This window comes from Ascaphus truei, chromosome 2 (assembly GCF_040206685.1).
Source record: "Ascaphus truei isolate aAscTru1 chromosome 2, aAscTru1.hap1, whole genome shotgun sequence".
Lineage (NCBI taxonomy): Eukaryota > Metazoa > Chordata > Amphibia > Anura > Ascaphidae > Ascaphus > Ascaphus truei.
Genome location: NC_134484.1, coordinates 435,966,739 through 435,993,256, shown reverse-complemented (window position 1 = coordinate 435,993,256; position 26,518 = coordinate 435,966,739). Strand labels below are relative to the sequence as shown.

General features: G+C 40.3%; 2 protein-coding genes across 11 annotated transcripts in view; one reads left to right on the top strand and one right to left on the bottom strand.

The window, feature by feature from the left end:
* The window catches only part of WDR37 (WD repeat domain 37), a 144,425-nt gene that overhangs the window by 87,992 nt on the left and 29,915 nt on the right, over nt 1-26,518 (top strand). For 5 of the 6 annotated variants that reach the window (XM_075587784.1, XM_075587783.1, XM_075587785.1 and 2 more), the window contains exons 8-11: nt 9,583-9,627; nt 12,194-12,270; nt 15,461-15,698; nt 16,618-16,759. In XM_075587784.1, coding sequence (XP_075443899.1) covers nt 9,583-9,627; nt 12,194-12,270; nt 15,461-15,698; nt 16,618-16,759 — 502 coding nt within the window. The remainder of the gene's footprint in view (nt 1-9,582; nt 9,628-12,193; nt 12,271-15,460; nt 15,699-16,617; nt 16,760-26,518) is intronic. The other variant, XM_075587788.1, reaches the window with a different exon arrangement.
* LOC142487827 (uncharacterized) lies at nt 671-25,553 on the bottom strand. Of its 5 annotated transcripts, XR_012799324.1 has the most exons (4): nt 23,852-25,553; nt 22,248-22,327; nt 14,987-15,032; nt 11,543-12,108 (listed from the first exon to the last, which is right to left on the bottom strand). XR_012799324.1 is itself a non-coding variant. In XM_075587781.1 (3 exons), the coding sequence occupies exon 3, from the start codon at nt 2,378-2,380 to the stop codon at nt 848-850; it is 1,533 nt and encodes a 510-aa protein (XP_075443896.1). In that variant the 5' UTR covers nt 2,381-2,429; nt 22,248-22,327; nt 23,852-25,553; the 3' UTR covers nt 671-847. The 5 variants fall into 5 exon arrangements, 2 of the variants coding, with proteins under 2 accessions (XP_075443896.1, XP_075443897.1); XM_075587781.1 differs by lacking the exons at nt 11,543-12,108; nt 14,987-15,032 and adding an exon at nt 671-2,429; XM_075587782.1 differs by lacking the exons at nt 11,543-12,108; nt 14,987-15,032 and adding an exon at nt 671-2,429 and having other exon boundaries at nt 25,119-25,553.

Below are 26,518 nucleotides of genomic sequence, written 5' to 3'. Positions count from 1 at the left end.
CATTTAAATTAAATGCCGGGAAGTGCACAAGGCCTCTGTAAGTAGCCTTACCTTGTCTCCAGCGGCTTCTGGCGTCACCATGGCAATGCGATGTCAAATGACGCAGTGAAGTCACATGACGTTGCCACGGTGTGATATCAGTAAACGCCAGAGATGGGACACCCGTGTCTTAGAGGATGATACTAGTAGTTGATGTGAATCCTTATAAATGAAAAACTTGATCTTGCTTCTTACCTTGCAAAAAGAATACAGTTGTGGGAAGTATTTTCTGTTGCATGAACACTCGCAAAGTAAGCATCAATTTAAAGCAGGGATGTACAACTGTTTTCTTCATCAGAAAAATAAAATGTTATTCTGTTAAGTATACACACACGTGTGTGTGTGTGTGTGTGTGTGTGTGTGTGTGTGTGTGTGTGTGTGTGTGTGTGTGTGTGTGTGTGTGTGTGTGTGAGATATATATATATATATGTATATATATATTACACACACACACACACACACACACACACACACACACACACACACACACACACACACACACACACACACACACGTGTGTGTGATATATATATATATATATATCTACAAAAACACAGAGAAAACAGGCATACTCATAGCGTAAAATTGTATAACAATAAATTTATGGAATAAGGGATAAAAGTACACACTCACAAACAAAGCTGAATGAAAAGCATTTTTGAGTACAACTCAGCCTCAAGATCTAAAAATACCACCGTATCTGGATGTATGGTGTGGGTAAATTTGAGCCCCATATTGTTGTCATTAAATGATTCCAGTATATCTTTCAGTTGGCCCTTATCACCATCCCAAATAATAATAATGTCATCTATAAAATGACCATAGAATACCAGACCAGCCACCAGCCGCGCATTACCCCAAACATGGAGGTTCTCCCACAACCCCATGAAGAGGTTCGCATAGCTGGGAGCAAATCTGGTACCCATGGCCGTTCCACAGGTCTGCAAATAAAAAGTACATCAAAAGTGAAGTAGTTATGTGTCAAAATAAACTTAATACAGGATAAAATAAAATCTTTTTGTGACACGTGTAAATTTGGATCTGATGATAAAAAATGATTAATGGCTTCTAGGCCCTTAGTGTGATCTATGCAGGTGTAAAGAGAACATACATCACATGTAGCCCAACAAAACGTGTCTTTCCAAGTAATCTCTGAGGTGGAGTCAATGACGTGCAACGTGTCCTTAATGTAAGATGGTAGCAATTTCACATACGGTTGAAGGATATAGTCGACATATTGGGACACGTTCGACGTCATTGATCCCACCCCAGAGATGATGGGTCTACCAGGAGGATGTGTAGTATCTTTGTGAAGTTTGGGCAAATGATAAAAAACAGGTGTTCTAGGGTGTCTAATAAACAAAAAAGTGCTCTCTACTTTAGTGATAATACCCATACTAAGTGCATCGTGAATAAGTGTTTGATAGGCCAACTGAAAATCTACGACTGGATCCTGGTCCAGTATACGATAGGATGAGCTGTCCATTAAGAGGCGGGCCGCTTCGGACACATAGTCCTGTCTATCCTGCAAGACTATAGCCCCGCCTTTGTCAGCTTGTCTTACAACAATATTGGTGTTATCTTTAAGGTTTTTCAAAGCCAATTCTTCCCCCTTGCTAAGATTCCTGTGTGTCAGATGAGTATTATTCTGACATAGCTGTTCAAGGTCCTTCAGAACAATGGTGTAGAAGGTGTCAATGAAGTTCCCCTTAGAATGGTAGGGAAAGTAGGTGGAGACAGGATGAAAGGGTGAGTGCTTGAAGTCCAGGGCCAGATCCGAATCCCGAACCAACTGCTGGGAAGATTCCCCACAACGGTTCAGGAGGCTGGGCTGGGACGCCTTATCAAATATCGGCCTCCCAGTCAAGTCTGGTTCAGAGTGGGTAGTAAAGTTGTGTGGTAAAAATGAATCACACATATAGTTGATTTGTGTACTAGTAGAAAAATTATCTATAGTGTCATTCTCTGCAAGAATAGAAGTAAGTGCACGAATGCATGCTTGTTCCTGTGTATTAAAGTTGGTATCTGTAGTGTCTACTGACTCTCTATTTTTAGATGAGAAATGTCTCATCAGTGTGAGCTTGCTTATGAACCTGTTAAGATCCACAAACAGCTCAAACTGATTAGGTAAACTGCTAGGTGAGAACGAGAGACCTTTTGCTAGCAATGAAATATGATAGGGTGTAAGTTCATGTGTAGACAGATTATAGATACCATACTTCACTGGCGCGGCCACCATTAGTCTCTTCTCCTTCTTTCTTTGTCTCTTTTTTCCTCCTCTGATCCCTCTGAATCTCTTTTTCTCCTTTGGGAATTCTGGGCTGGCTCCTGTTTGTCCCATAGGGGATATTTCTTCCCTTTGTCGATGGGTGGGTGTTGGTATCCTTTCTCTAAAAAAGAAATAACAGAAGGAGATGTTTTATTTTTAGGTGAAAAATCCACTGGTTCCAGGTTTAACCTAGTTTTTGGTTTTGCTCCTTCATTTTGACTTTTCATAGATAGGTCACTATTAGTAGATACTGATTCTAGATTACGCAGTGGAGAAAATTTATTGGAGACTGGACAGTTAATGATAGATACTGTGGGCTCAGGTGAATAATCTTTAGATCTTGCCATAGCTTTTTCTCCAGGAATGGACTTAGATTTAGAACTATCCTGGGAACTTGTTTTCGTGATCTTCTCATATGATCTTGATCTATGTCTATTATAATCCCTGCTATTGCTTCTATATTTTGATCAATTGGATTTCCCATAATTACCAGATTTATAATAGTCACCTTTTTTTCTCCAGTCCCTCACTCTGTCATTTGCGTAATCATCCTTGTCTCTTGCATATTTATTTCTCTTTCTCTCCACTATTTCATCTTCAAATTTAATAACCCTTTTGTTTACAGCCTCATCTAATACTACGAATTCCTCTAAATGTTCAAAAGGTTTAATGGAGCACTGGATCTCCTCTATCTCTTTTTTCAGAGTCTTTAATTTGTCCTTCCTATATGTAATCAACATTTTGATTAAAGAGACCGAGCAAGTTTCCAGTGCCTCATTCCAATTTTTGGAAAATTCATCATCTGTTTCAAAAGTGCGCTTCTTAGAAATTCTAAGCCCTCTAGGAATAATATTTTTCTCTAAATAATTTTGTAGAGAAAGCAAGTCTAACCAATGACGCATTTCATCCTTGATCAATTTTTCTAATACATCAAAATTATTTTTCAAGTCAACATCATTCTCTCTTTCAACAACCGGTATGACATCTACATGAAATGTAATCCTCTGTCTTCTAGCTAGTCTTTCTTCACAATTTATTTTCATTTTTATTTTTATTATTTTTATTTTTATTATTTTTATTATTATTTTTATTCATACACTTCTCTTTTTTATCATACACTTCCATTCCCATTTTATTTTGTCCACTATATATTAATCATTTTGTCATTCCTTTTCCCTTCCCTCCCTTTTTCCCCCCCTCGTCTCCTTTCCCTTTCTTTTATCTATATATTTTTAAGTATTTTTAGCATTTTTGTCAGCTCCATTGTGTCATTTTTTGCACTTAGATCCCTCTGAATCTCTTTAACACCTACTTTGTCTCCTTCTACATTTAGTAGATATTCAGTTATCTCTTTATACTTAGGGTATTGTTACCATGTATTGACATCTGTTTTATGTATTATATGATACTATGCAAGTTATCTATCCAATGACATTCTATTTAATCTTTTTGTGCTTAATTTTTGTGTTTAATTATTGTGATATATTTTTTAAATTGATTGCACTAGTTGAAGCGCATATTATTATATGCATCAACATATTTGGTCATTATGATTAAAACTGTTAGTCTGTATTTATGTGTGTTTTGGCATATATGGGGGTTAATCTAACCCTCACACTTATCACATGTATCTCATTACTAATCCTCTGTCCTCTATGCTCTGATTGGTCCTATGTACTATATTACTGTGTCCAATGCCTATGCGATTCTCTCCTGATGAAGTCTCGTTCGAGACGAAACGCGTAGAGATTGCTGTGGAGCTTACTGTCCAGTTTGTATATTTTTACTGACACTCATTTGCTGCGCTGCTAGCATTTTTACCAGCCCTACCGACTTTTAAGTCCCTGTTTATACTGTGAACTTTCTCATGCTGAAACCTCACTGACGTCATCGAGCTCACGCGAGATTTGGTTCAGTGTATGCTCTGTGTAACGCCGGAGTAAGGGGAAGGCGGCGTCCCTCGTGGTTTTCGGTCCCTGCCGGGACACAGAGGGGCTATTGTGGCAGGACATACCGCGGACATCACACCGAAGTCCTTCTCATTGGGTTCCTGCGTCTGAACGGGCTGAGTTGTACTCAAAAATGCTTTTCATTCAGCTTTGTTTGTGAGTGTGTACTTTTATCCCTTATTCCATAAATTTATTGTTATACAATTTTATGCTACTGTATGAGCGCGCCTGTTTTTTCTGTGTTTTGTAGATATCTTCAAGGAAGTGGTGTTCCCTTCATTCGGGCTGCAGAGACTCTTGGATAGCAATTGGAATATTTTGGGATTTGTATATTTTTTATATATATATATATATTATTCTGGACATTTTCTTTTTTGGTGTATTTTATATGCATTTTATTGTTTTATTAAATTATTTTTTTATTTTTTTCTATCCACTGTGCATAGCATAGGTTTTTATATTTATATCTTTATTTGTATAGAGGTATTGTATAGTGTTAGGTTGGCGCCAATTTTTTCTTTTGTTGTGTTATATATATACACACACACACACACACACACACACACACACACACACACACACACACACACACACACACACACACACACACACACACACACACACGCGGGTGTGTATATTTAACAGAATAACATTTTATTTTTCTGATGAAGAAAACAGTTGTACATCCCTGCTTTAAATTGATGCTTACTTTGCGAGTGTTCAAGCAACAGAAAATACTTCTCCACAACTGTATTCTTTTTGCAAGGTAAGAAGCAAGATCAAGTTATTCATTTATTAGGCCTCGGTCCCGCTGCGCTTGGTGGCGCGGGCGGCCACACGCGAGTTCCCCACCAGCAGGGGAATCCTCCCGAGCCGGTCCCGGTCCCCCCTGGCTGCACAGCTTACTACACGCTGTGGCGCGTCAGCCGCTATGGGATACAAGAGAATGGTGTTCCCTAGCGTTGACGCGTCACGTGGTGTGGCTGTGCGCCAACGGGGAGGGGAGGCTTCGGGAGCGGGGAGGAGTGTGGGGGGAAAGCAGCGTGAGTGCCTGTCTGTGTGTGTGTGTGTGTGTTGCTTTACTTACCCGAGCCGTGGAGGGAGGGGGGCAGAGTAGCGGGTCCCTCCGCTCAAGCCACGCCCCCCCCCCGCTCAAACCTCTTACTCCCGCCCACCTCCCGCTCCGGCTCCCGCTCTCTACAGACCGCATATCGCGGTCTGTGTATGTCAGCGCCCCGCCTGTCTGCAGTGTGGGCGCGCTGAATCTGGGAGCGGGGCCTTAGCCTAAGGATTCACATCAACTACTAGTATCATCCTCTAAGACATGGGTGTCCCATCTCTGGCGTTTACTGATATCACACCGTGGCAACGTCATGTGACTTCACTGCGTCATTTGACATCGCATGTGTGTGTGTATATATATATATATATATATATATATATATATATATGTATAATCTCCTATCTCCTATCTGTCGTTCAGTGGGTCTAAATACACATTAATAGCACTGGTATATTGACTGCTACAGACATAGAGCTCTGAACACAGTCTATTGTGTGTAATAATTATAAATTTAGAGGCCCAATAAAAAGAGATTGTTAGTGTAATGTGTTGGTACAAATGATTGTAGTTCAAGAACAGCCCAAGGCAGATAAACGCTGCTACTGGTTATACTGTAAGCCTAAAATTAGTGCAGAATGCCTCCAATGGTGCGTTAAATGGTATTTATGTTAGCAATTTAAAAATATTAAAATCATTCTACTCGCAAACATGATTAGAGCGTTGAGCCTTTAAAAGTATGCTGAAGAAATCAAGCTTTTGTACCCTCTCCTCCAATGCGAACTTTGTGTTCCTCCTGTGCTCGATGTTCCTGTGCGAAGCAGTGGTGGCGGCTGGCGTTCTTCAGCAATCCCGAGATCACACACCCACAAACACACACATACACACATACACACACACACACACACATACACAGATACACACACACACACACATACCAGATGCTCTTGCAACCATGAACAATAGTGCCATTGAAAAAAATGTTTAAGGTGATAGCACCAGTATTAACTCATTATTTTGTGTTTTAACTTGGTGGGTTGAGGGAGGTTAATAGCGTCTATTACATATGCTTATATTTATATAAGTATATACGGATAAAAATTGAATAAACAAAGTTGTGCAAGATGATACGCAAGCACATAACTGAAGATGTCATTTTTTTAAAACTGTGATATGGTGAATTCTATTGACTGTAACACAAGTTTAAAGAGGACAAAGCTACAACTTATGATTTTGGGAAGAAACAATTATTGCACTCGAACAAGACAATGGATCAACAAGGAAAGACCGTGCACTGAGTTGAGTACTTGTACATGAAATTGTACAAGAACACAGATCACACAGGGCACAAACCAGCAGAGGAAGAGTGAAAAGAAGCCACCGTGTGTCTTTCCTGAAAAGTGGCATAGGCAATAAAATACATGAAGAATGGGGAAGATGGCATTACAACTGAAATCTTAGAAGAAGTAGCGCAAGTCCTTGCAAAATAATCCTTGCTGGAAGAACAGACAAATTCTGATAGAGCAATGCCATACAGTAGGTATCCTGATCCATAAGAAAGGAGACAAATAATACCTCAATCACAAGATTTTTCCAAAGATACTCCCTAATCGGCTGCAGCAGAACCCGGACTCTGCCCAGCCTATAAAAGTAGCAGGATTTCACATGGGGATACATTACAATGGACCACATCCAAGTTGTACAAGAAGTGATGTCCCAAAGTAATAAATGATGTATCGCTGAATTTAGGATGAATAGATTATAAAACGGCTTTTATTTAATCTACACCTCAGCTATTTGAACGTTAAGAAGGCAAAGTGTTGATGCCTACACTGGCGACACACTTTATTCGAGCTCGGCTAGTCCCACGAATTCGGGTATACCCGGGTGTATTGAGGTTTGTGACTGTTTTCTGCCCGAGTGCATTGAGGTATTTTCCAAGCAGGGATTGAAGCATTTTATTCCCGCTAGCTGCAATACTGCACAGTATATATATATATATACTGCATTACAATTCATGAATTTATGCCATCTGGTAGACACGCGAAGCATTGCAGCCTATTAAATCCTAATCATTCTCATTTAACAGATCAGCCGCCCGTCAGCCAGGCATGAACCCAGGCTGGGAAGGCAAACGCAACGGGGCTTGTCAGAGGTGAGGAGCGGCGCATTCCATGTATCTGCCAGGTACATACTGGGTATTTGCTCGAATAAAGTGTGTCGGTGCAGTACATTGCACTAAAACATTTACGAGCATGCCATGTCAACCATTGTATTACATGAAGATACAAGCAAGATAAAAATCAGCAAAGGAGTGCGACGGAGACACCAGGTCACCAAAGCTTTTCAAAGCAACACTTCAAGAAATTGTTGAAGACATTGAATTTGGAAGAAAAGGGAATCTAAATCAACGGTGAATACATGAGTCACCTACGATTTGCAGGGGACCTCCGGCAATATATCTGAGAACTCGCCAAAGCAAGTAAGAACGTGGTCCGCTACATGAATCTCGGCAACACCAAAGTAGTGATTTAACGAATGTGTCACTCTACAAAGATCTAACTAAATGGAATAGAACTAGAAGTTCTCGGCAAGTAACTGTTGATTGGAACCTCTAGATTGATATCAATAGGAGAATGAAGATGAAATGGAGTGCAAGAAACACGATATGTGTTTAAGTGAACCTTCCCTGTGCCTCAAGATGAAAATGCTCGACAAGTGTGTTCTGCCTGTGATAACACCCCCCCCCCCCCACCCCCAACTGATCCTTATTTTGCTTTTGTCAGTTGTTGGAACAGTCATGGAAAATGTCTTTTATACTAGGCATTTATAGAGAGACAACAAAATGTACACAAGAAAAGGGAATTCATTACATATTAAGAGACCGTCAGTCCTAGTATTAAAGTGAACCTGTTTAAGCAGTTAAAACTAGGTAACTAATGCCTTTTTACCAGATTCTGAGAGCTCCGACTTTGGGAGGGGTTATATTTCCTCTCTCTACGTCCTGTTGTGTTATTTCATGGTGTTCAGCAAGAGTTTTTGTACAGGTAACAGCTCCTCCCTTTCTTAGCTTTATTGGTACCCTCATGAGGAAATAATGAATACATATGACCAACACACCTCCACGCCACCTATGCATGTGCCCATAGACTGCACCATTATTTATACAACTCTTTCCCAACAATTTCTTTAACCCTCAATACAGAGGACCCTCGCAAATCCTAAATTCACACCTTCTCTCTATCTACTCCTTCCTGCTGCTGGAGAGATCTCATAATCCTGGATCCAGCCATATACACACCTGCTCCCACCCTCACTTCCCTGCCACATCTTCCCCTGCAAATGGTGTTAATCTAATTTAATACTGACTAACCTTAAAACTCACCTCACAAATCAAGCATCCCAATAGCCTGCACTCATAGCTATTGTCAGACACCCACAGTACAGTCACTCCTACCACCCATTGTGGCCAAGCACTGCCATCTACAGCACTTATTCCCTCACCTGCTGTCTCTGTAAGTTCCCCATCATACCACTTAGATTGTAAGCTCTTCGGGCAGGGATTTCCTTTCCTATTGTCCTATTGCTGCACTTATTGTATTATTATAATTCCCTGTACTGTATTCTTTGTGACGTGCTGAGTACTACTGTATATATAAATAAAGATATACATACATACTTTCAGAGGGACTGCAAAAAAGGGTCTTGTGTAGAATGTCAGAAAAAAACAAAAGCAGCAGCAACTTTTGTTTATGAATAGTTATATTTATTTAAGGAACCAAATGGATTAGTACTGTAGGTCATTACACATTTCACAAAATGCCACCTGGTCAGGGACTGCATGTTTGGTACCTTTCTGCTCTTGAGTGTCTAGCAACTTTTTCCCCCCAGAAATTCACCACAATGCTACAGTAATACAGCTCTGAGAATATTTCATGCTGTATCTTTTGTGAGTGATCTTTTTCCTGTTGGTGTCCTTTTTAGAAGTTTATTATGCAGGATGTTACAAATTCCATCATTTGTTTTATATTGAATGATGCTGCTAAATGTGTATTCAGCATCAGGATATATGCACTGTATATATATATATATATATATATATATATATATATATATATATATATATATATATATATATATATATATATATATATATATATATATATATATATATATATATATATCCAATAGTGTTAAGATTAATATTTAAACGTTTTCTTTTTACAATGTATAATGTCTGACTAATGTTTCTTTCTTTTCTACAGTGAACTCCATAAAATTCCACCCAGCAGAGCAGATTGCTTTAACGGGTAAGCACACGTTTGTTCTCTCTGTTCTGTAAGGGAATTCTACTGTTCTATCTTTATTAGTGATACATTCTGTAAATCAAAAGCTAACCTGCACCAGATACATCTATATTCTAGTCCAGGGATGGACAACTTCAGTCCTCAAGGGCCACCAACAGTTCAGGTATCGGGGATATCCCTGCTTCAGCACAGGTGGCTCAGTCATTTTGACGAATCCACGTGCTGAGGCAGGTATAGCCTGAAAACCTGACCTGTTGGTGGCCCTTGAGGACTGAAGTTGGCCACTCCTGGACTAGTCCATTCCCTAAGATTAAATTGTAACTGAAATATCATGAATTAAATATAAATAGCCGCGATAGTGCAGAGTAAATGCGTACTTCAGTATTAGGTGATGTCTTTTCTTATTATTATAATTATTTGGACTAACAATTGGTTGATATAACCCAATATCATAAACCTAGAAGTGCTTACTAAAGGCACAATATCAAATACAAAAAAATAAGAAAATCCCAATGGACAGAACAGCCCATCAAACATCGAAGCACACTTGGAGTTCCATATATATATATATATATATATATATAGACACACACACACACACACACACACACACACACACACACACACACACACACACACACACACACACACACACACACACGCCACTTGTGAGCATATCCACGTCTCAGACAGGCCTGCAATCCTGCCTTTTGCCGTTATAGCTTGGCATTCAATGCTATATATTTATTGGTCTACAATGTCATATATTTATTACAAATCCGTTATAATCTGTAATCACGTAGCCACGCAAATAACAAAAAACACCCAAAACAGAAACCTGCAAACGCGTACAATCCATTAAAGACCACATGGTGTAGGCACGGCCACATATAGAATGTAACAGGGGCGGCAGCTAAAAACCAATGATGCATTCAACGAACTAGCAGAGCCTCCAATAGGAGTACAAATAGATTCATTACTGGGTACCCGGGTTTATATTTGTATGTACATAGACATACACATGTATGTATATATTCAAATACAGATGTTACACCGGGATATCATCAACATGAATATATATGAGAAAAATAATTCATTTCATCAAGGGAGAGTTGGTGCACATAGACATAAAGATTTGTGAGTACAGTACATATAAAGTGGCTACTGTATGGTTCAAAGTCTATCATAAAAAAAAGTGAAAAACCCTAGTTCCATGTATAGTCCCTGCTTATAAGAACTGCTGAAATCCACACTTCTTGGATTTCTCATTATGATCATAAATCAGCAATCATTTTTTTAGCTGCATGGCGTTCCCACCGCTTGACACAATTAGTAGTTTGGTCCTCGCTCACTTATAGGACGTCTGTGTCTAGGGTCCAGTCGCAGCTTAATGGTACAGCTGCCTTTTTTATTCCCCTTGCAGTCTCGGGCACCCAAAACTCATCTCGTGACCACCGCAAAACGGTGATCGAGTAAAAAACATATATTTTCACCTTTTAGGTAAGCAGGTTATCACAACGTTTTGATACACCTGATGAAGAGTGGAGATTACACTATTATTAACCTGCTTACCTAAAGGTGGAAATAAATGTAGCGCTGAGTTTTTTACACACTCGCAGTATTACGTTTCCCCGGTGAAGGGATCAAATGACTTTCGTTTGTTGTTCCCACTGTGCGGTCACTTTTTGTTAGAGATCACCGAAATACTGCACTACAAAACAAAAACACAACCAGCATTTACTGTAGGTCGTTTTATGTATGTTTAGTTACTTTACTGCAGGGATGGCCAACTCCAGTCCTCAAGGGCCACTAACAGGTCAGGTTTTCAGGATATCCCCGCTTTAGCACAGGTGGTCAAAGACTACACCACCTGTGCTGAAGCAGGGATATCCTGAAAACCTGACCTGTTGGTGGCCCTTGAGGACTGGAGTTGGCCATCCCAGTGTTACTGATTTGTGTTAACTGAAGTCTGTCCCGGGAGCGGAGAAATGGGGATTTGAAGCAGGTATCTGGCAAGCCCCTTTTCATCATATTTAATTTATGTAAACAAGAGTCAATATTTTGACCCAAAAAAGAAAAAGTCCAATATGGCTATAACATTCATAAGTAATAATTGATAATGTTATATTCTGTCGGCAAAGTCCTAGTAACCGCATTGATCCCACAGAAGTGCTCATTTGTGGCAAGGTGTGACTTTGTTGACCAAAGTCTGAGTTCTTTACTGTACATATGTAATAATGTATACAGGACGTTCAAAGTATCTATGTAGAAGTGACCGTAAAAGTTTAGAAAGCTCTATATTACAGCTTTAGTTGGTCCATTAAATGTTTACACAGCTTTCAATGCATTTCCGCTGTAGTCCCGATCATAAAAGAAGCACATTTTCTATATTTAGGATACTAGCCAGCACTCCTTGTCCGCACTGCTGGAGGCATCTGTAAGTCCGTTTCACATCATGATTCTAAGTGGTCAATGCCGTAAGACCTAATTAGGAAATGTATGAAACTGCATTAGAGTAAACTCTTGAAATGCATTCACATTATTTGACATGATTGTTCTTGTTCTATAGCATCTGGAGACCAGACAGCTCACATCTGGCGGTATATGGTGCAGCTACCCACCCCTCAGCCAACTGCAGACTCAAGTGTAAGATGTACATTTACCCATACCGAAAGACAAAATGCTTCGGGCAACATATTTGGGTGTTATGAAAACATGTGGTGGTGTTTACTGTAATTTTTACATGAATTATGTCAAAAACCTTGTGTTTCCACTCCCACTCAGGGGAAAAATCAGCCTCAGGTTATTTCTTGATTTTATGCATTGTTAGTGTCAAAGTCAAACGCTCATTATGCAGGGTTTATTTTGTGATGTGACACTATCTAAAGGCATTTTGACTTGCTCTTTTGGATTTACATATTAATGAGACATGGGAAGATGATTTTTTTTCAAATGTTATAATTTATTTATAATGTTGTCAATAATCTTTGAAAAACGCTGCTAAATAGATTCAAAGGCCAAACACAAGTACAGTATGTAGGTGTGTGTGTATGTACACACACATACACACACAGTGTGTTTGTATATATACACACTCACAGACACACGTGTGTATGTAAATATATATATCTATATATATCACAAAGAGTAGCGCTAATAGTGTCAAATGTAAGTGTATGTGATGGACAATGAATAAGGTCTGATAAAGATATAGAAATATATATACATATATATGAATAAATGTGCAATACATGTGCAAAAAACAATATTAAAAAGTGCCTTATAAGCTAAAATTCCAGTTAACTAAGAGTTATACCGCACTTCTAGTACAAATTTTCAAAGAATTACAGTACATAATAGCAAATATAAATATCACTTGTGAGCACATTCACGCCTCTCAGACTGGTCTGCATCCCTACTTTTCATCATCATCTCTTAGCATACAATGCTTCCACTGCAGCTTGGGATTCTGGGAAATGACATGCAAATGAGCATGCAGTGTCGCCTTTTGCTTTTAATTCATTTTTAACATGGAGCCCTATAAGCTTATCTCTGCTATTATACAGGTACTCACCAATCAAGTGGTAGTACTGTGGTTTTTTTCCCTTTGCTGTGGTACTGTATAAAGCGCTGCGCATGGCGTTCACCTACACCCAGATGACTAATCACTACACTTAAAACTATTTACACTACTGTACATAATTTACTGCTCAGTTTGAGATTGAGGGGTCATTTCTGGATCTGGCAGTGCCTCAGGGTCATCAATATCACTTGTAGATGTAGAAGTCGATGATGATGATGAGGCTAGGAATGTGTACTGGCCCTATGATAAGCCTGGGAAGCTTTTTTGAATAAATCTTTGATATCCGCTTGGGTCCTGCCCTTTTTTGCATGAAAGTAGAGTGCAAAATGTTGTTCTGCACAAGAGGTTATGCAATCACACAAGTCTAGCTTTCGGCAAATGTAATTATTGTATCAAAAGCTAAAGCGGCATTAGCCCAAGTCTCTGTTCTTCAATAAAATCTTCTGAGTCTTTCTCGGTGCCCTTAGGCTTTTCACGATTCGCAACACACACTATTTCTGCATCACGAACATGTCACTTCAACCTCCTTATCGGCTTCAGCCCACTCTTATATCTCACTTTCTGGAAGTTTGTTGATTGGGTTAGTAGAAGGAATATCCTTCACCATGTAAAGCTGTATTTTTTCTAGGTCCTAAATGAGAGCCTACAAATTCTTCTGCACCACAAGCCACTTCTGCAAACATACAGTAGCACTGGGCCACCGTTTTCTGCCAGCCCTCCTTAATGTTTCACTTCTGTCCGAATTCCAGGAACTAGCCACATTCAAAATGTCATCTTTTCTGTTGTAAAGAGATTGAACGTTTTGGATAGGGCCTTCTTGATTGATTAACTTTCCCAGAAAATCTCTTTTGTAATAACATATCATGTTCTGGATAACCACAGGTGGAATCAATAAGGTAACATTGGCAGGCAGGAAGATGGTAAAAATATTACCGGACACCAACTTAGATTCATGAGGACGAGCTTGACAACTGTCTAATAAAAGAATAGCTTTGCTATCTTCAGATTTGCTTATTTTTCTAAAACAAAATGTCTTTCACTGCTGGTACAAAAACATGATGAACCCATTCATAAAAAATGTCTGTCCAGCCATGAATTACTTTGCGCTTTGTAAACAACCGGTCAATGCGTAACATGCAAAAGCTCTAGGACAGGAGTGGCGAACACCAGTACTCTAGAGCCACCAACAGCTCAGGTTTTAAGGATATCCCCGCTTCAGCACAGGTGGCTCAGTCAATGATGGAGCCACATGTGCTGACGTAGGGCTATCCTTAAAACAAATCTCGCCAACATAGGCCATTTCCATCTGCATTATAAAGTTGGTCAGGGGATAGATCATATTCAGCAATTGATTTGTTAAAAATGACACTATTCTGTAGCTTCTCTAGCCTTCTAGTACCATGACGAAGTTTAAAACACGAAAGCCACCCATCCGAAAATGCCCATGGTTCAGTCAATTCCATTTGCTTATAAAAATGTTTCGCTTTTCAATGAGCATTGGGCCTGAGATAGCGGCCCCTCCGATCGCTTCAACGAAAACCATTCGTACAAGACGCTGTCTAGCTGCTCTAAATTAGGCTTATGTAGAGAACACAGCTGCGTTCAACAGCTGTGTCGCAACTAGTAAAGACTTTTTAACAATTGTTCTTTTTGGGCCTTGATATCGTATATGGTTTACGAACCAACACTATGTGCTTTCCTCAAAGTATTCAGTTTCTTGCCCTTTTCAAGACATCTACAAATGTTTATTTTCTGCGTTCAGGTCAACACATCTCTTACTTTTTTCTTTTTTGTATGGTATGGATGCCATGATGGGTTTTGTACTCTGCAATGACATAAACACAGATGACAGTGGTGGATATCAAGTACAGTAGAAGGATTATTACAACAGTTTTATTAACTACATTAGTGCCCGAAAACATCCGTCTGCACTCGGTAATACTCGATCTGAAGGTGCCTTTGTGCCAGATAGCGTCAGTATGGGTTCCAGTTACTACATTGAAGATATGTACAAGAGTAAAATGCCAGATAATACAGATTTTACTGTGTGTGTGGGGGTGAGGAGACCGTCGACGGGGGGCGCAGGGAAAAAAGTTTGCGCCCCCCTGCTCTACATGATCGCAAATGATTGATTTTGTACCTTATAGCTAAAACAATATGCGGTTTGAAAGTGTAAAGATTGAAAAGGTGTTCACACAGTTTAATGCCACGTTTGCAAACGCATAGATTTTTTACATCTTTAATGAATCTCAGCAGATATCTGGAGAGGAGGAAGTTGATTTCTCGGATAAAGATGAAGCTGACGCAGACGGGGACATTTCCAGCGATTGTCCTACTGTCAGGGCACCATTAAGCTCACTTAAAAGCCATCAGGGAGTAGTCATCGCTGCCGATTGGCTGGTTGGCGGAAAGCAAGCTGTAACTGCATCATGGGATAGAACCGCTAATCTGTATGACGTGGAGACATCGGAGCTTGTCCATTCTCTTACAGGTAGGACTGATTATTTTATGACCTCCAAAAACTGCCAGCTAAAGACGCACACTATAAAAATGTGATCTATAAAATATATAACGTGCTAAAGAAGTTCCGTTCTTCAAAAAGCTCTGGTGTCTAAATCGCGCATTGAAGAATAAAATACCTAACATTCTGTTCCCTGGTGTCTCATTAGGAAAGAGATATTCCATCAAGCACAAACACAACTATTTATACAGTAAAGTTATATCCACGTTCATTTAGTCACATGATCACTATTATGAAATCCTGACTTTGCTTAAAGAGGAGGAAAGAAAAGGAGCACGGACATTATGTAATCATGCAGGGGAGGCCAACTCCAGTCCTCAAGGGCCACCAACAGGTTAGGTTTTAAGGATATCCCTGCTTCAGTAGAAGTGGCTCCAGTCAACGACTGTCCCACTGATTGAGCCACCTGTGCTGAAGCAGGGATATCTTTAAAACCTGACCTGTTGGTTGCCCTTGAGGACGGGAGTTGGCCACCCATGTAATAGAGAGATATCGAATAGTGTTACCACAAGCTATTTAATTGGCATGAAATATAAAGAAGGGGACATACTGCTTCCATCATATATTAATCGGTCTAGAAGTATATGTACTGACACATTGACCTGTGAATGCTCATGAGTTGAATAGAACTAGTTAGTAAGTTAATGGTGCACTATTCACTTGGTCTACCTTCACGCATTACTTTGCACGTCATTTCTGCTTGGTAGAATCAAAACTGATCTTAAATAATGTTGTTTCAAGTTAAATACTACTGATTTGTATATTTATCTATAAACTGCAAGACATTCAAATTCTAGTAATAACGGAATAAGCACAAGTTTGAGTTCCAACCGTGTTAGGTTGGATACTCCTCTGTCTGATAAACATACACAATTGATTGTGGTTTCAGGTCATGACCAGGAGCTAACTCACTGCTGCACACACCCCACACAGCGCCTGGTAGTGACGTCATCCCGTGACACGACCTTCCGCCTGTGGGATTTCCGAGACCCGTCAATACATTCTGTGAATGTCTTCCAGGGCCACACAGAGTAAGTAACAGTGTGCACATTCACAAAAGTGACGTTTATGGAAGCACCAGTTTGCTTTTTTTTATCTGTGCTATAATATTTATTACGCGATCGTAAGTGGGAAATTCTAAATGTACTTAATTTGCTGCTAGAAGCTAACACACTATAGCACTGATCCTCCAACAGTTATTGGGATGAATATCCGGTAAAAAGGAGCTACAGTAGCCGTGAATTGCCAGAGACATTGACTGAGGAAAGAACACTTGAGAAGAAGCTAAGACAAACTGTATAGGATATGCAGGGCGCACATTTTCGTCGTTTCGGATTTAGCTTTGTCACTTTCCTGCCAGTGAATTGCTCCGATAGATTTCGGGGCACTACTTTTTGATCATTACTGTCCATCTGTTCCCACTCCTCCTGGAAACCTAATTTATTTGCACGCGCGTGTGTGTGTGTGTGTCACAATTGGTGACTGAGGGAATGAAAATATGAATAACTAGATCTTTTTGTTTCCAAATTATATTCTTATCAAATATACCTGATTTCCAGACATCAAAATAAACAAATAGGTGATTTGAGTATTTGAGGAATTAATTGCATATTATGGCTAATGTCACATGAACAAGATCACGTTGCTTTTGTTTCCTTAGTAACCACAACAGAGGTTAGATAGAGGTCTTTAATAGGACCGTAACATTTCTCTCCATCTGTAACAATTAATTGTTTGATGGTAGTTATTCTCAATGTTTTATAACCGCCGCCCAAGCAATTGTGTTTTTTTTCCTTGGCATACAAAGCAGAGATGACTGAGGTTAGGTTGTCGGGCCTCCCAAAGATCCCATATAGCAGAGTACGGGTCCAGTATTGTGGAATATTTGGATTGGGTAAATGGTCTCTTAAGTAGTTGTCCCCTCCACACACTTTTTTTTTTTGCCATACTGTGTATCTACTGTCACTCTAAAGGTGAGGTCCCAGTCATCACTGTGGCACGCGCTAACTGCGATCTGCGGTCTTTTGGGAGAGGGAGATTGCGACAAAAGGGCGAGATGAGGGTTTTGCGGGGGCGTGGCCATGACCTCACGCGGCTGGTTCGCCCTCATTGGGTGAACCGCTGGCGGGGGCGTGGCTACCCCTCCGTCGCAAGTTCTAAACTCAAGGTCATTGAGTTTAAAAAAAACCTGCCAGTACGGCGCGGCTGCACCTTCAGCGTGAAGGTGAGTACTGGGCCCAGCTCCATTGAGGGGCGGTGCCTATACGCACAGCGCACCCTGAGGCGTGCGCTGTAGCAGTCACGGGGACCGCAGCCGTAGCCACCCTTTTAAGGCTGCGTCCATACTCCCCATTACCGTGCGAACAAAAGACTGTACCTCTCTGAGGCAGGCCATAGAGTGCGTGACGGCGCTCGCGATTTTGGAGGAGACAAAAATGTTGGATTTTGTTGCGCGTCGCCGGGTCACGAGTGATTCAGCCAATGAGGGCGAACTGCTCACGTGACGTCATGGACACGCCTCCCCCATTGTAAATGTAGTGACCTGTCTTAAAACAAATCCTTGAATGGACCATGGCAATAAGGATACATGGGAAGTGGTTGCATCATTTCAATCTTGAATTCTATTTCCTGCAAGGCAATTCTAACGTGGTTCTGCTAACCTAGTGCCTAATCTTGTTCTACATTACGTTCATTTCCTCCTAGTGCTGATCGGATAAAAACAGCATTTGAATAGTGTTTTGTTTCCCCCAACGTTTGGAAGGAAGTAATGACTACATATAGCATACTGGGTAAATTCTATTAAATTGTGGAAAAAATACACTGGAAACATTGGATGCTGCTATTCTTTAGAACAGAGGTGGCCAACTCCAGTCTTCAAGGGCCACCAAACAGGCCAGGTATTGAGCATATCCCTACTTCAACACAGGGGGCTCAATCATTCTAACTGAGCCACTGATTGAGCCACTTGTGCTGAAGCAGAGATATCCTTAAAACCTGACCTGTTGGCGCTTGAGGACTGGAGTTGGCCAGACCTGCTGTAGACGTTTTGTGTTACAAACCGATAATTCACTTGTGTCCTCACACATACTGTAGTATGGTTAGCGGCATGCTGTATTATATTATATTTTGTATGTTAACATAGTAACACAGAATTTGACAACCGATTTTAACCAGAGGGCCCACCTAGTCTGCTTATTTTAAAAAGACAATATCTGATTCTTGGCTTTCTGTTATATCCTGTATATCTAATGCAGAAATTGCACTCCAAGTTCAGTGTGTTGGTGTCGGTTGATAACGATTTTATTTATACACACAAATAAGTATAAAATGACCTAAACATTCAGCTCTAAAGTCTACTTTTCTGAGTTTACACACACATGCCTTGAATGCATTTCCAAACAACTCCCCACCATGCCTAGTTTATTCGTATGTAATAAATTTGCACTTAGAACTGTCATGTGGAGAGATTCAAATGTATAAATCTATATAGTTATTACTTGGATATAAGTAATACTTTACGGGTTGAGTAGGCCATTTAAATTAATATTTACTGCTGAAATATCGGTTCTACTGACTTATTGGAATTCTCTGCTTGCCTTTTCATAATTTCATTGCTAGTATATCTTAATGAAGAGCTTTTCTTGAGAGTGTCTGCAGCGCTGCGATAAGGCTTGGATGAGAGAGGACCGCAAGCGTATGCACAATTTTTAACAAACTTACAATCTGTCCTGCGCTTGCCCGTGAATGAGGGTTTTAATACATGATCAGGCACGTTGTTGATTTATGCATCAAATCTTTAGAAAGGGGGAAAAAAATCTTGGTGATGTAATTGTTTCTTTGGAATATTTATCTCTTCACAATGACTGAAATATAACCTGACTCCAGCAGATGGCACTCAAGCTCTTTTATAGGTTTCAAGAGCTGGTAAGTAAAATAAATAAATAAAATGGTCCTAAATCTAACTACATTTAACCCAGGGATTCTCAACTCCAGTCCTCAAGACGCCCCAACAGGTCACGTTTTCGGGATATCCCAGCTTCAGCACAGGTGGCTCATTCAGTGGCTCAGTCGAACACCTCTGCTGAAGCAGGGATATCATGAAAACCTGTTCGGGGGGGTCATGAGGACTGTAGTTCAGAACCCCCCATTTAACCCATTCAGTGCTGGAGGACATGATTGCAGAACGAGCACTCTTGCCGGGTTTCTTTTTGCTATAATGTAATCTCGCAAGCCACCACGGTTCTCTTGTTTTGGGGAGAAGTGCTGTGTATATGGCTATTAATAAAATAAAAAACTATTCTGTGGATGTGGTGAGGATCAGGGAAGAGGTAAGCTCTACTGGTTGGTTTCTGGGGACAAAGATAGGTTAAGAAGTTCATCCTCTGGCTGTGTTATTTATACCCCAGAATAAGTCACTTCGGGTTTAAAGATCACTGCACTCCAGTTACACAAATTGTTTCTGTTACACAACTCTGCTGCTTATACTGTAGTAACAATGGTAATTGTAACCAACATATTCTGTATTCTCTGAGTTCCTAATTTCAGCTTTCACTATGCTCTGTCCTGCAGATTTCTGAAGATACAAAACCAAAAAATTGCCACTTTCCCTGTCGATTTCCCATATCTAAGCATTGTTCTTACGTGGCCCAGGTTTACTAAATGGTGCTAAGCTGTAGGTACGCCTGCAGCCCATTCAAATGAAGATGCAGTAAGGAGCCTTATGACACAGAGCAATTTAATACATCTTTATATTTCTCTCTTTAGGATTGATTTTTTGTTTTTAATTAACTTTAAAAACCTCCCTTTGAACCCTATGATAAGCCCCAGTTCTCTAAACCCAGAGTTAAATATTTTAGCCATCTCTGTGCTTTAGCATATGTTTGCAGTATCCTTTAATTCAGGTTGGGCTTAAAAGCAGTATAAAATGATGCCAACACTTCTATTTTGATTATTTGGTTATTTTAAAAGTGATGAAATCCTTGCTGCCGGCAGACAAACGTTTTTACACTACGTATAAAAATGACAGGTGTATAGCACAGAATCTGTTTCAAATAGATGTCCTTTGCCGTGGTGTTTGTTTTACATTCCCTACGCATTGATTTTTACACTAAAGTGACATGGTGCAGGTCCCTGTGGAACAGAAGGAATTACATAGACTCCTAAACTCTCTTTACCCAGCTGCAAATGCATGGTAGTATAAGTAATATCCCTGTGGCTTTCCAGGTTATTACTAAATAATGGTAATAACAATATACTCGCAAAGTAAATACCATACACCTTCAGTTTCTTCCCTTTAGAAGAAAAATGATGTTGAAATACTGTAGTGTGTACACCGCACAAGGTCATTTTGAAATGTACCCCCTAACACCCATTTGATTCCCCTTATTCTGCAAATCCGTTTTAATGTCTCTTTGCTTAGTGACATCATTTTGTATTTTGACGGCACAGCGAATAGAAAAGGTTCCTCTTTCTTTTGAGGTCCAAACAAAGGGGGGAAATGATGACTGTGAAATTGAATGGGTGCCACTCTTCTAGCAGCATAGCTGCATTGTGAGTCTCACAAGATTTCGTTTTGTAAGTACTGTATGTACTCCCTCCCTAATTTAACACAATGTTACAAATATGCATTTATTACATGTGCAATGCTTCCGCAAACAGGAAAATAAAGTATGCTATCACTCTTTTTTTATTTATTTTTTGTAAGCCGTGTTATAGGAAATTTAATTAACTTGAGTATTGATAAACTGATACGGAGCCTCAGCAACTGGATTGAAAAAACCAGGGTTGCTTGTAAGAGGGAGAGGAAGGTCAGGAAACACGGCTCTGCCATACTGTAGCTCATTACATATAATTCAAGCAGCCACCCATCCCAGAAGCCTGTATAAGATTAGCTCCTATAGTTTTTAGTACCTCGTCCCCTGAGAATGTCCTGCTCTTTGTTTTATTTATTTTTGTGTGAGCACTTTTTGGAATGTCAGAAATCATGATTTTCGTCGTATCTACAGTAGCTTCTGAGGTTACCATTAAACGGCACTGGGAAGAGCTCCATTTTAACCTTCCAGGCGTGTAATATTTCAAACACTTTCATATCCTGAATGAAGCATCAGATTGTTAAAATAAAAACTGCGTTAGAATGGCCAAGAAAAAGGACGATCAGCGCAGAATGCTGCTTTAAAGAGACAGTCCCTGTGAAAATATAACATGTAGGTCCCCTGCCCCATGCTCTCCTGATGACTCCAGGGCTTGGGACTGGTGTGACCCTCTTTCCCACCCCCGGCCAAGGGCACGATGCCCGATATGCTGATCCACTTATAGATTGGCATTTATTTTCCTGGGTGTTTCTATCGCCCTTTCCTATCTTAGTGTTCCCAATTCCCCCCCAAGGTTAAAGTTAACCCCCCCCCTAGTTGTGCTAGGTTCCTCTATTATTATTATTATAATATCATAATTCCCTGTACTCTATTCTTTGTGAAGTGCTGAGTACACTTTTGGCGCTATATAAATAAAGACATACAATACCTCTTTACCCAAGGTGCCAATTACAAACAAAACTTCCCTTCCTGAACCCCGGTGCAGGGAAAAACTCGGCATCAGCCACCCTGTAAAATAAACACAAACATAGTTAAATACCAAACAGATTGATTTATGGCTCAGCAATCTCCAATAAAACTCATATCACTAAATGTTAACAGTCTCCAATCTAACAAAGAGAAGACCTGGCTCTCTCCGAATCCAAAAGGCTGGAAAGAGACATTTTATTTTTGACAGGAAACCCATTTCAACGGGTAGAATCCCCCTACCACATTCAAAAGAGCCTACCAAATAGCCCACTTTTCATCCTACAACAGCAAAAAGAGAGGAGTGGCAATGCTAATGAAACACTGTGTCCCTTTCCAGATATTAGAGGTCCGAAAGGACCTGGAGGGTAGGTACTTAATTATACACGGCCTCTTATCTGGAAACAAAATAACATTGGTTAACATATGTGCCCCCAATAATAATCAAGCAGAATTTCTGAGGGAAGTCTTAGAGTCCATTGAAGACCAATCCTTGAAATCCCTACTAATAAGTGGGGATTTCAACATGGTGCATATACCAGCGGTGGACAGATCTAATACTCCAGGCCTATCTCACTCAATATGAATACATAAGAAATTTAGAGAATTAATGAAGGAATTCGTATTAATAGATACTTGGAGAGCAACGCACCAGGGCCAAAGAGATTACTCCTATTTTTCAACCCCACATAATTCATGCTCCAGATTGGACTATATCCTAGTCTCTAAAGACATTTAAGGGAATATCCTGAGCTGAAATAGGCCCAATAAAACTTGGTCAGATCATGCCCCCATATATCTAACTTTTAGCCCCCCTTTCACCAGGAGTAAATAGTTCCGCTGTTGGTTAAATGATTCCCTATTAAATTACCCGGAGATGGAAGGTAAAATAAAAGAAGAATACTTTAACATAACCAAGGATTCCGTGGAATCTCCAGCTCTCTTATGGGAGGCCCAGAAGGCCACAATTAAAGGGGTTATATCAGTCGCTTCACGTAGAAAGAAGACAAAAATGAAACTAGTAGAGGAGCTAACAGAAACAAATCATTAGCCTAGAACAGAAACATAAAAATTGCCCATTACAAAAGATCTACAACATTCTCTCTGCAACTAGAGAGGAACTAAGACAGATCCAAATAGAGGATACCAAAATTGGCATAACCGGTCAAAGGCAATAGAGCTCCACATGGTGAAATACAGCGCTTCATGCTTTAGTTTTGGTAGCAGCAGTTGAAAAGGTAAAGCTGTGACACCTCATGCACAGTACAGTACATTTAATTTGAAGAAAGGCAAAACCCACACACACAAGATGTGCTCAAAGTATAATTATCCTATTAGGCACAGCTGAAGTATCCACAGACGAGAGACAAACAAAGTTCACTTTATTTCAGAAGATTGTGTGACAAGTAGAAATATTAACTTTGTGTAAGTTTGGGGGGAGGAGGAGGAGGGAAATATTTATACAACACAAGTTAACACAATATAAGTTATTCGGGTTTGCAAAGGTTTCAGAATCTTTGGCACACACTGATATTTGGACAGGCCATTCATAAAAGGAAAATATACCACAAGTGAAGAAGCGCGTTCATGCTTTCCTTTATGTAACACCTCTTCCCTCGGCCAACAGACGAGTGACACACCAAAGTGCCTGTGTTCAGGTGGTGCTCAGAGTGTTCGTTACCATTTTCTCAGGGTGCTGCCATTCTGTGCATGCTGGTATGGTAAGCAGAGAATAGAAGGGCGCCAGGAACTTTTCTGTAACTTTATTCACATGAACCATTAACAGACTTATTCTTTCGGGTGCTCCTGCAGCATCCCCCAAGGAGGCACATTCTTTTCCCCTATGTTGTCACTTTAAATGGCAATCCATTGCCTAGCTGCTGGCCATTCCCACCTCCTCTGAGTTCCATTGACAGGGTGCATTCTTGCATGAGGAGTCGCACCCTATCACCCTAACAGAACAACTCTGGGGTGATACTCGGAAGCGGTTACTGAGGAGCCTCCTATAGAGTACCATGTCATCATCCCCTCTTGTGGGTAGAATATGCCTTGGGGCCATATAGAGGGGCCCTATTCTTTAGGCGTCACACTTTGCCTATACTGGAAAATAACAAAGGGATCTTACTACTAACAGTCTACTTAAAACCAGAGACAAAACATGAAACACAGACAGAGCCCAGTGCTACTGCACCGACACACTTTATTCGAGCAAATACCCAGTTTGTACCTGGCAGATACCTGGAATGCGCCGCTCCTCACCTCTGACAAGCCCCGTTGCGTTTGCCTTCCCAGCCTGGGTTCATGCCTGGCTGACGGGCGGCTGATCTGTTAAATGATAATGATTAGGATTTAATAGGCTGCAATGCTTTGCGTGTCTACCAGATGGCATAAATTCATGAATTGTAATGCAGTATATATATATATATATACTGTGCAGTATTGCAGCCAGCGGGAATAAAATGCTTCAATCCCTGCCTGGAAAATACCTCAATGCACTCGGGCAGAAAACAGTCACAAACCTCAATACACCCGGGTATACCCGAATTCGTGGGACTAGCCGAGCTCGAATAAAGTGTGTCGCCAGTGTACATCCAATGACACAAATACACAGTACAGTGCCTAAATATATATATAGATATATTTTGAATAAAATGGTCTTTTAGTTTAACTCTTTGGCCAAAGTGTTGTAAGTCCTTGAGCCCCTACAAGGCAGACCACGTCTCAAGGGTCCTGACACTAATAAATTCTTAATAACCTGTACATTACCAGGAAGAATGATTTATAATAAATCTGTCAAAATACTAACAGTCTACTACAGACTAACAATACTTGCACTATATTCAACGAGATACCCCATCCTGGTCTCCTCCTGAAATCTGATCCTTGCATGTTCCATCCCCACATATATACCCAGTAGTGATATCACTAGTCACCATGACTACTAGGAGAGGGGTATGACATTCTAGAAGGTGGGTGTGGATAGGTTCTGCCTAGTCATCCTACCCCATGTGATGAAGAGAGGCCTATAGGGTTACCTACCGTTAACCCCCTAAGTATCCAATATGTGGTATTCCCACAGGGTGCTATGTTTACCTAGTTACATTTGTATATTTAGTTGATAAAAACTGTGATTGATGCCTTTTTTCTTTTTTTAACGTTAAGTATGTTATAATTATCTTCGAATGTTTATACTAGATTGACAATGAACATCCTCATCTCTGTAAATTTAGAGCAACCAAAACTTTCACGGTCCCTAGTTCAACTTGTTTTATGTTGCTCTGTACCTTTAGAAGGGCTTCTGGATGAAAATATATACCATTCAGTGTGGCAGCTGACCGGCTAGTGTCAGTTAGACCGACTCCAGAAAATACCTGGCTTCGCAGCTTCATCCAGTAACCGCATGATAGGGATTTTCCAGAACACCCTCCAGTAAAGAGCCTCGCGTCATTGTGCTTATTTATGCAGCCTCAGTGTTTGGGCATGGGGGAGAATTCCATGGAAAGCCAATTCTGGGGGGCATTGGAGGCAGGCAAAACGATGATCTACTGCAGCTACCCTCTTTTCCGGTGTGTTTGCACAATATACATATACATTTCAACAGTTAAACACAGTTGTCCAAAATGTGTTTTATTTTTTTTGTTTTTGTTCCCCCACTGAAAAACCACGTAAGGAAATACATTTGTATATTGATAAACTTGTAGGCAACAAAACAAGAAAAGGGACACCTTAATTTTGCATTGCTGACATCAAATGATGTAGTCTCATTACAACTTGGGGAAAGTCTCCCCTTCTTAAGGTAGAGAATAACTTTTTTTTCTTCTTTTGTGCGATTTAAATTTTGATGGCGTCTATCTATTTGCAAGTGTTATACAATATACAGCAGCACTCGTGTTTGTACCCTCCACGTTTTCTTCAGTGTTCACCCAACAGAGATGTAATTGTGTGCGGATAAAATACAAACTATAAAAGAAAACCCATTATGCCAGGGGCGGCCAACTCCAGCCCTCAAGGGCCACCAACAGGTCAGGTTATAAGGGTATGCCTGCTTCAGCACAGGTGGCTCTATCAACGACTGAGCCAGCTGTGCTGAAGGAGAGGGGTATCTTTAAAACCTGACCTTGAGGACTGGATTTGGCCGCCCCTAGTATAATGCGTTAAAAAAAAATCCTGAGGATAAACCGATGTATCCATTACATTTGATGTAGTTGGACAATATCCCTCCCCACCCCCCCC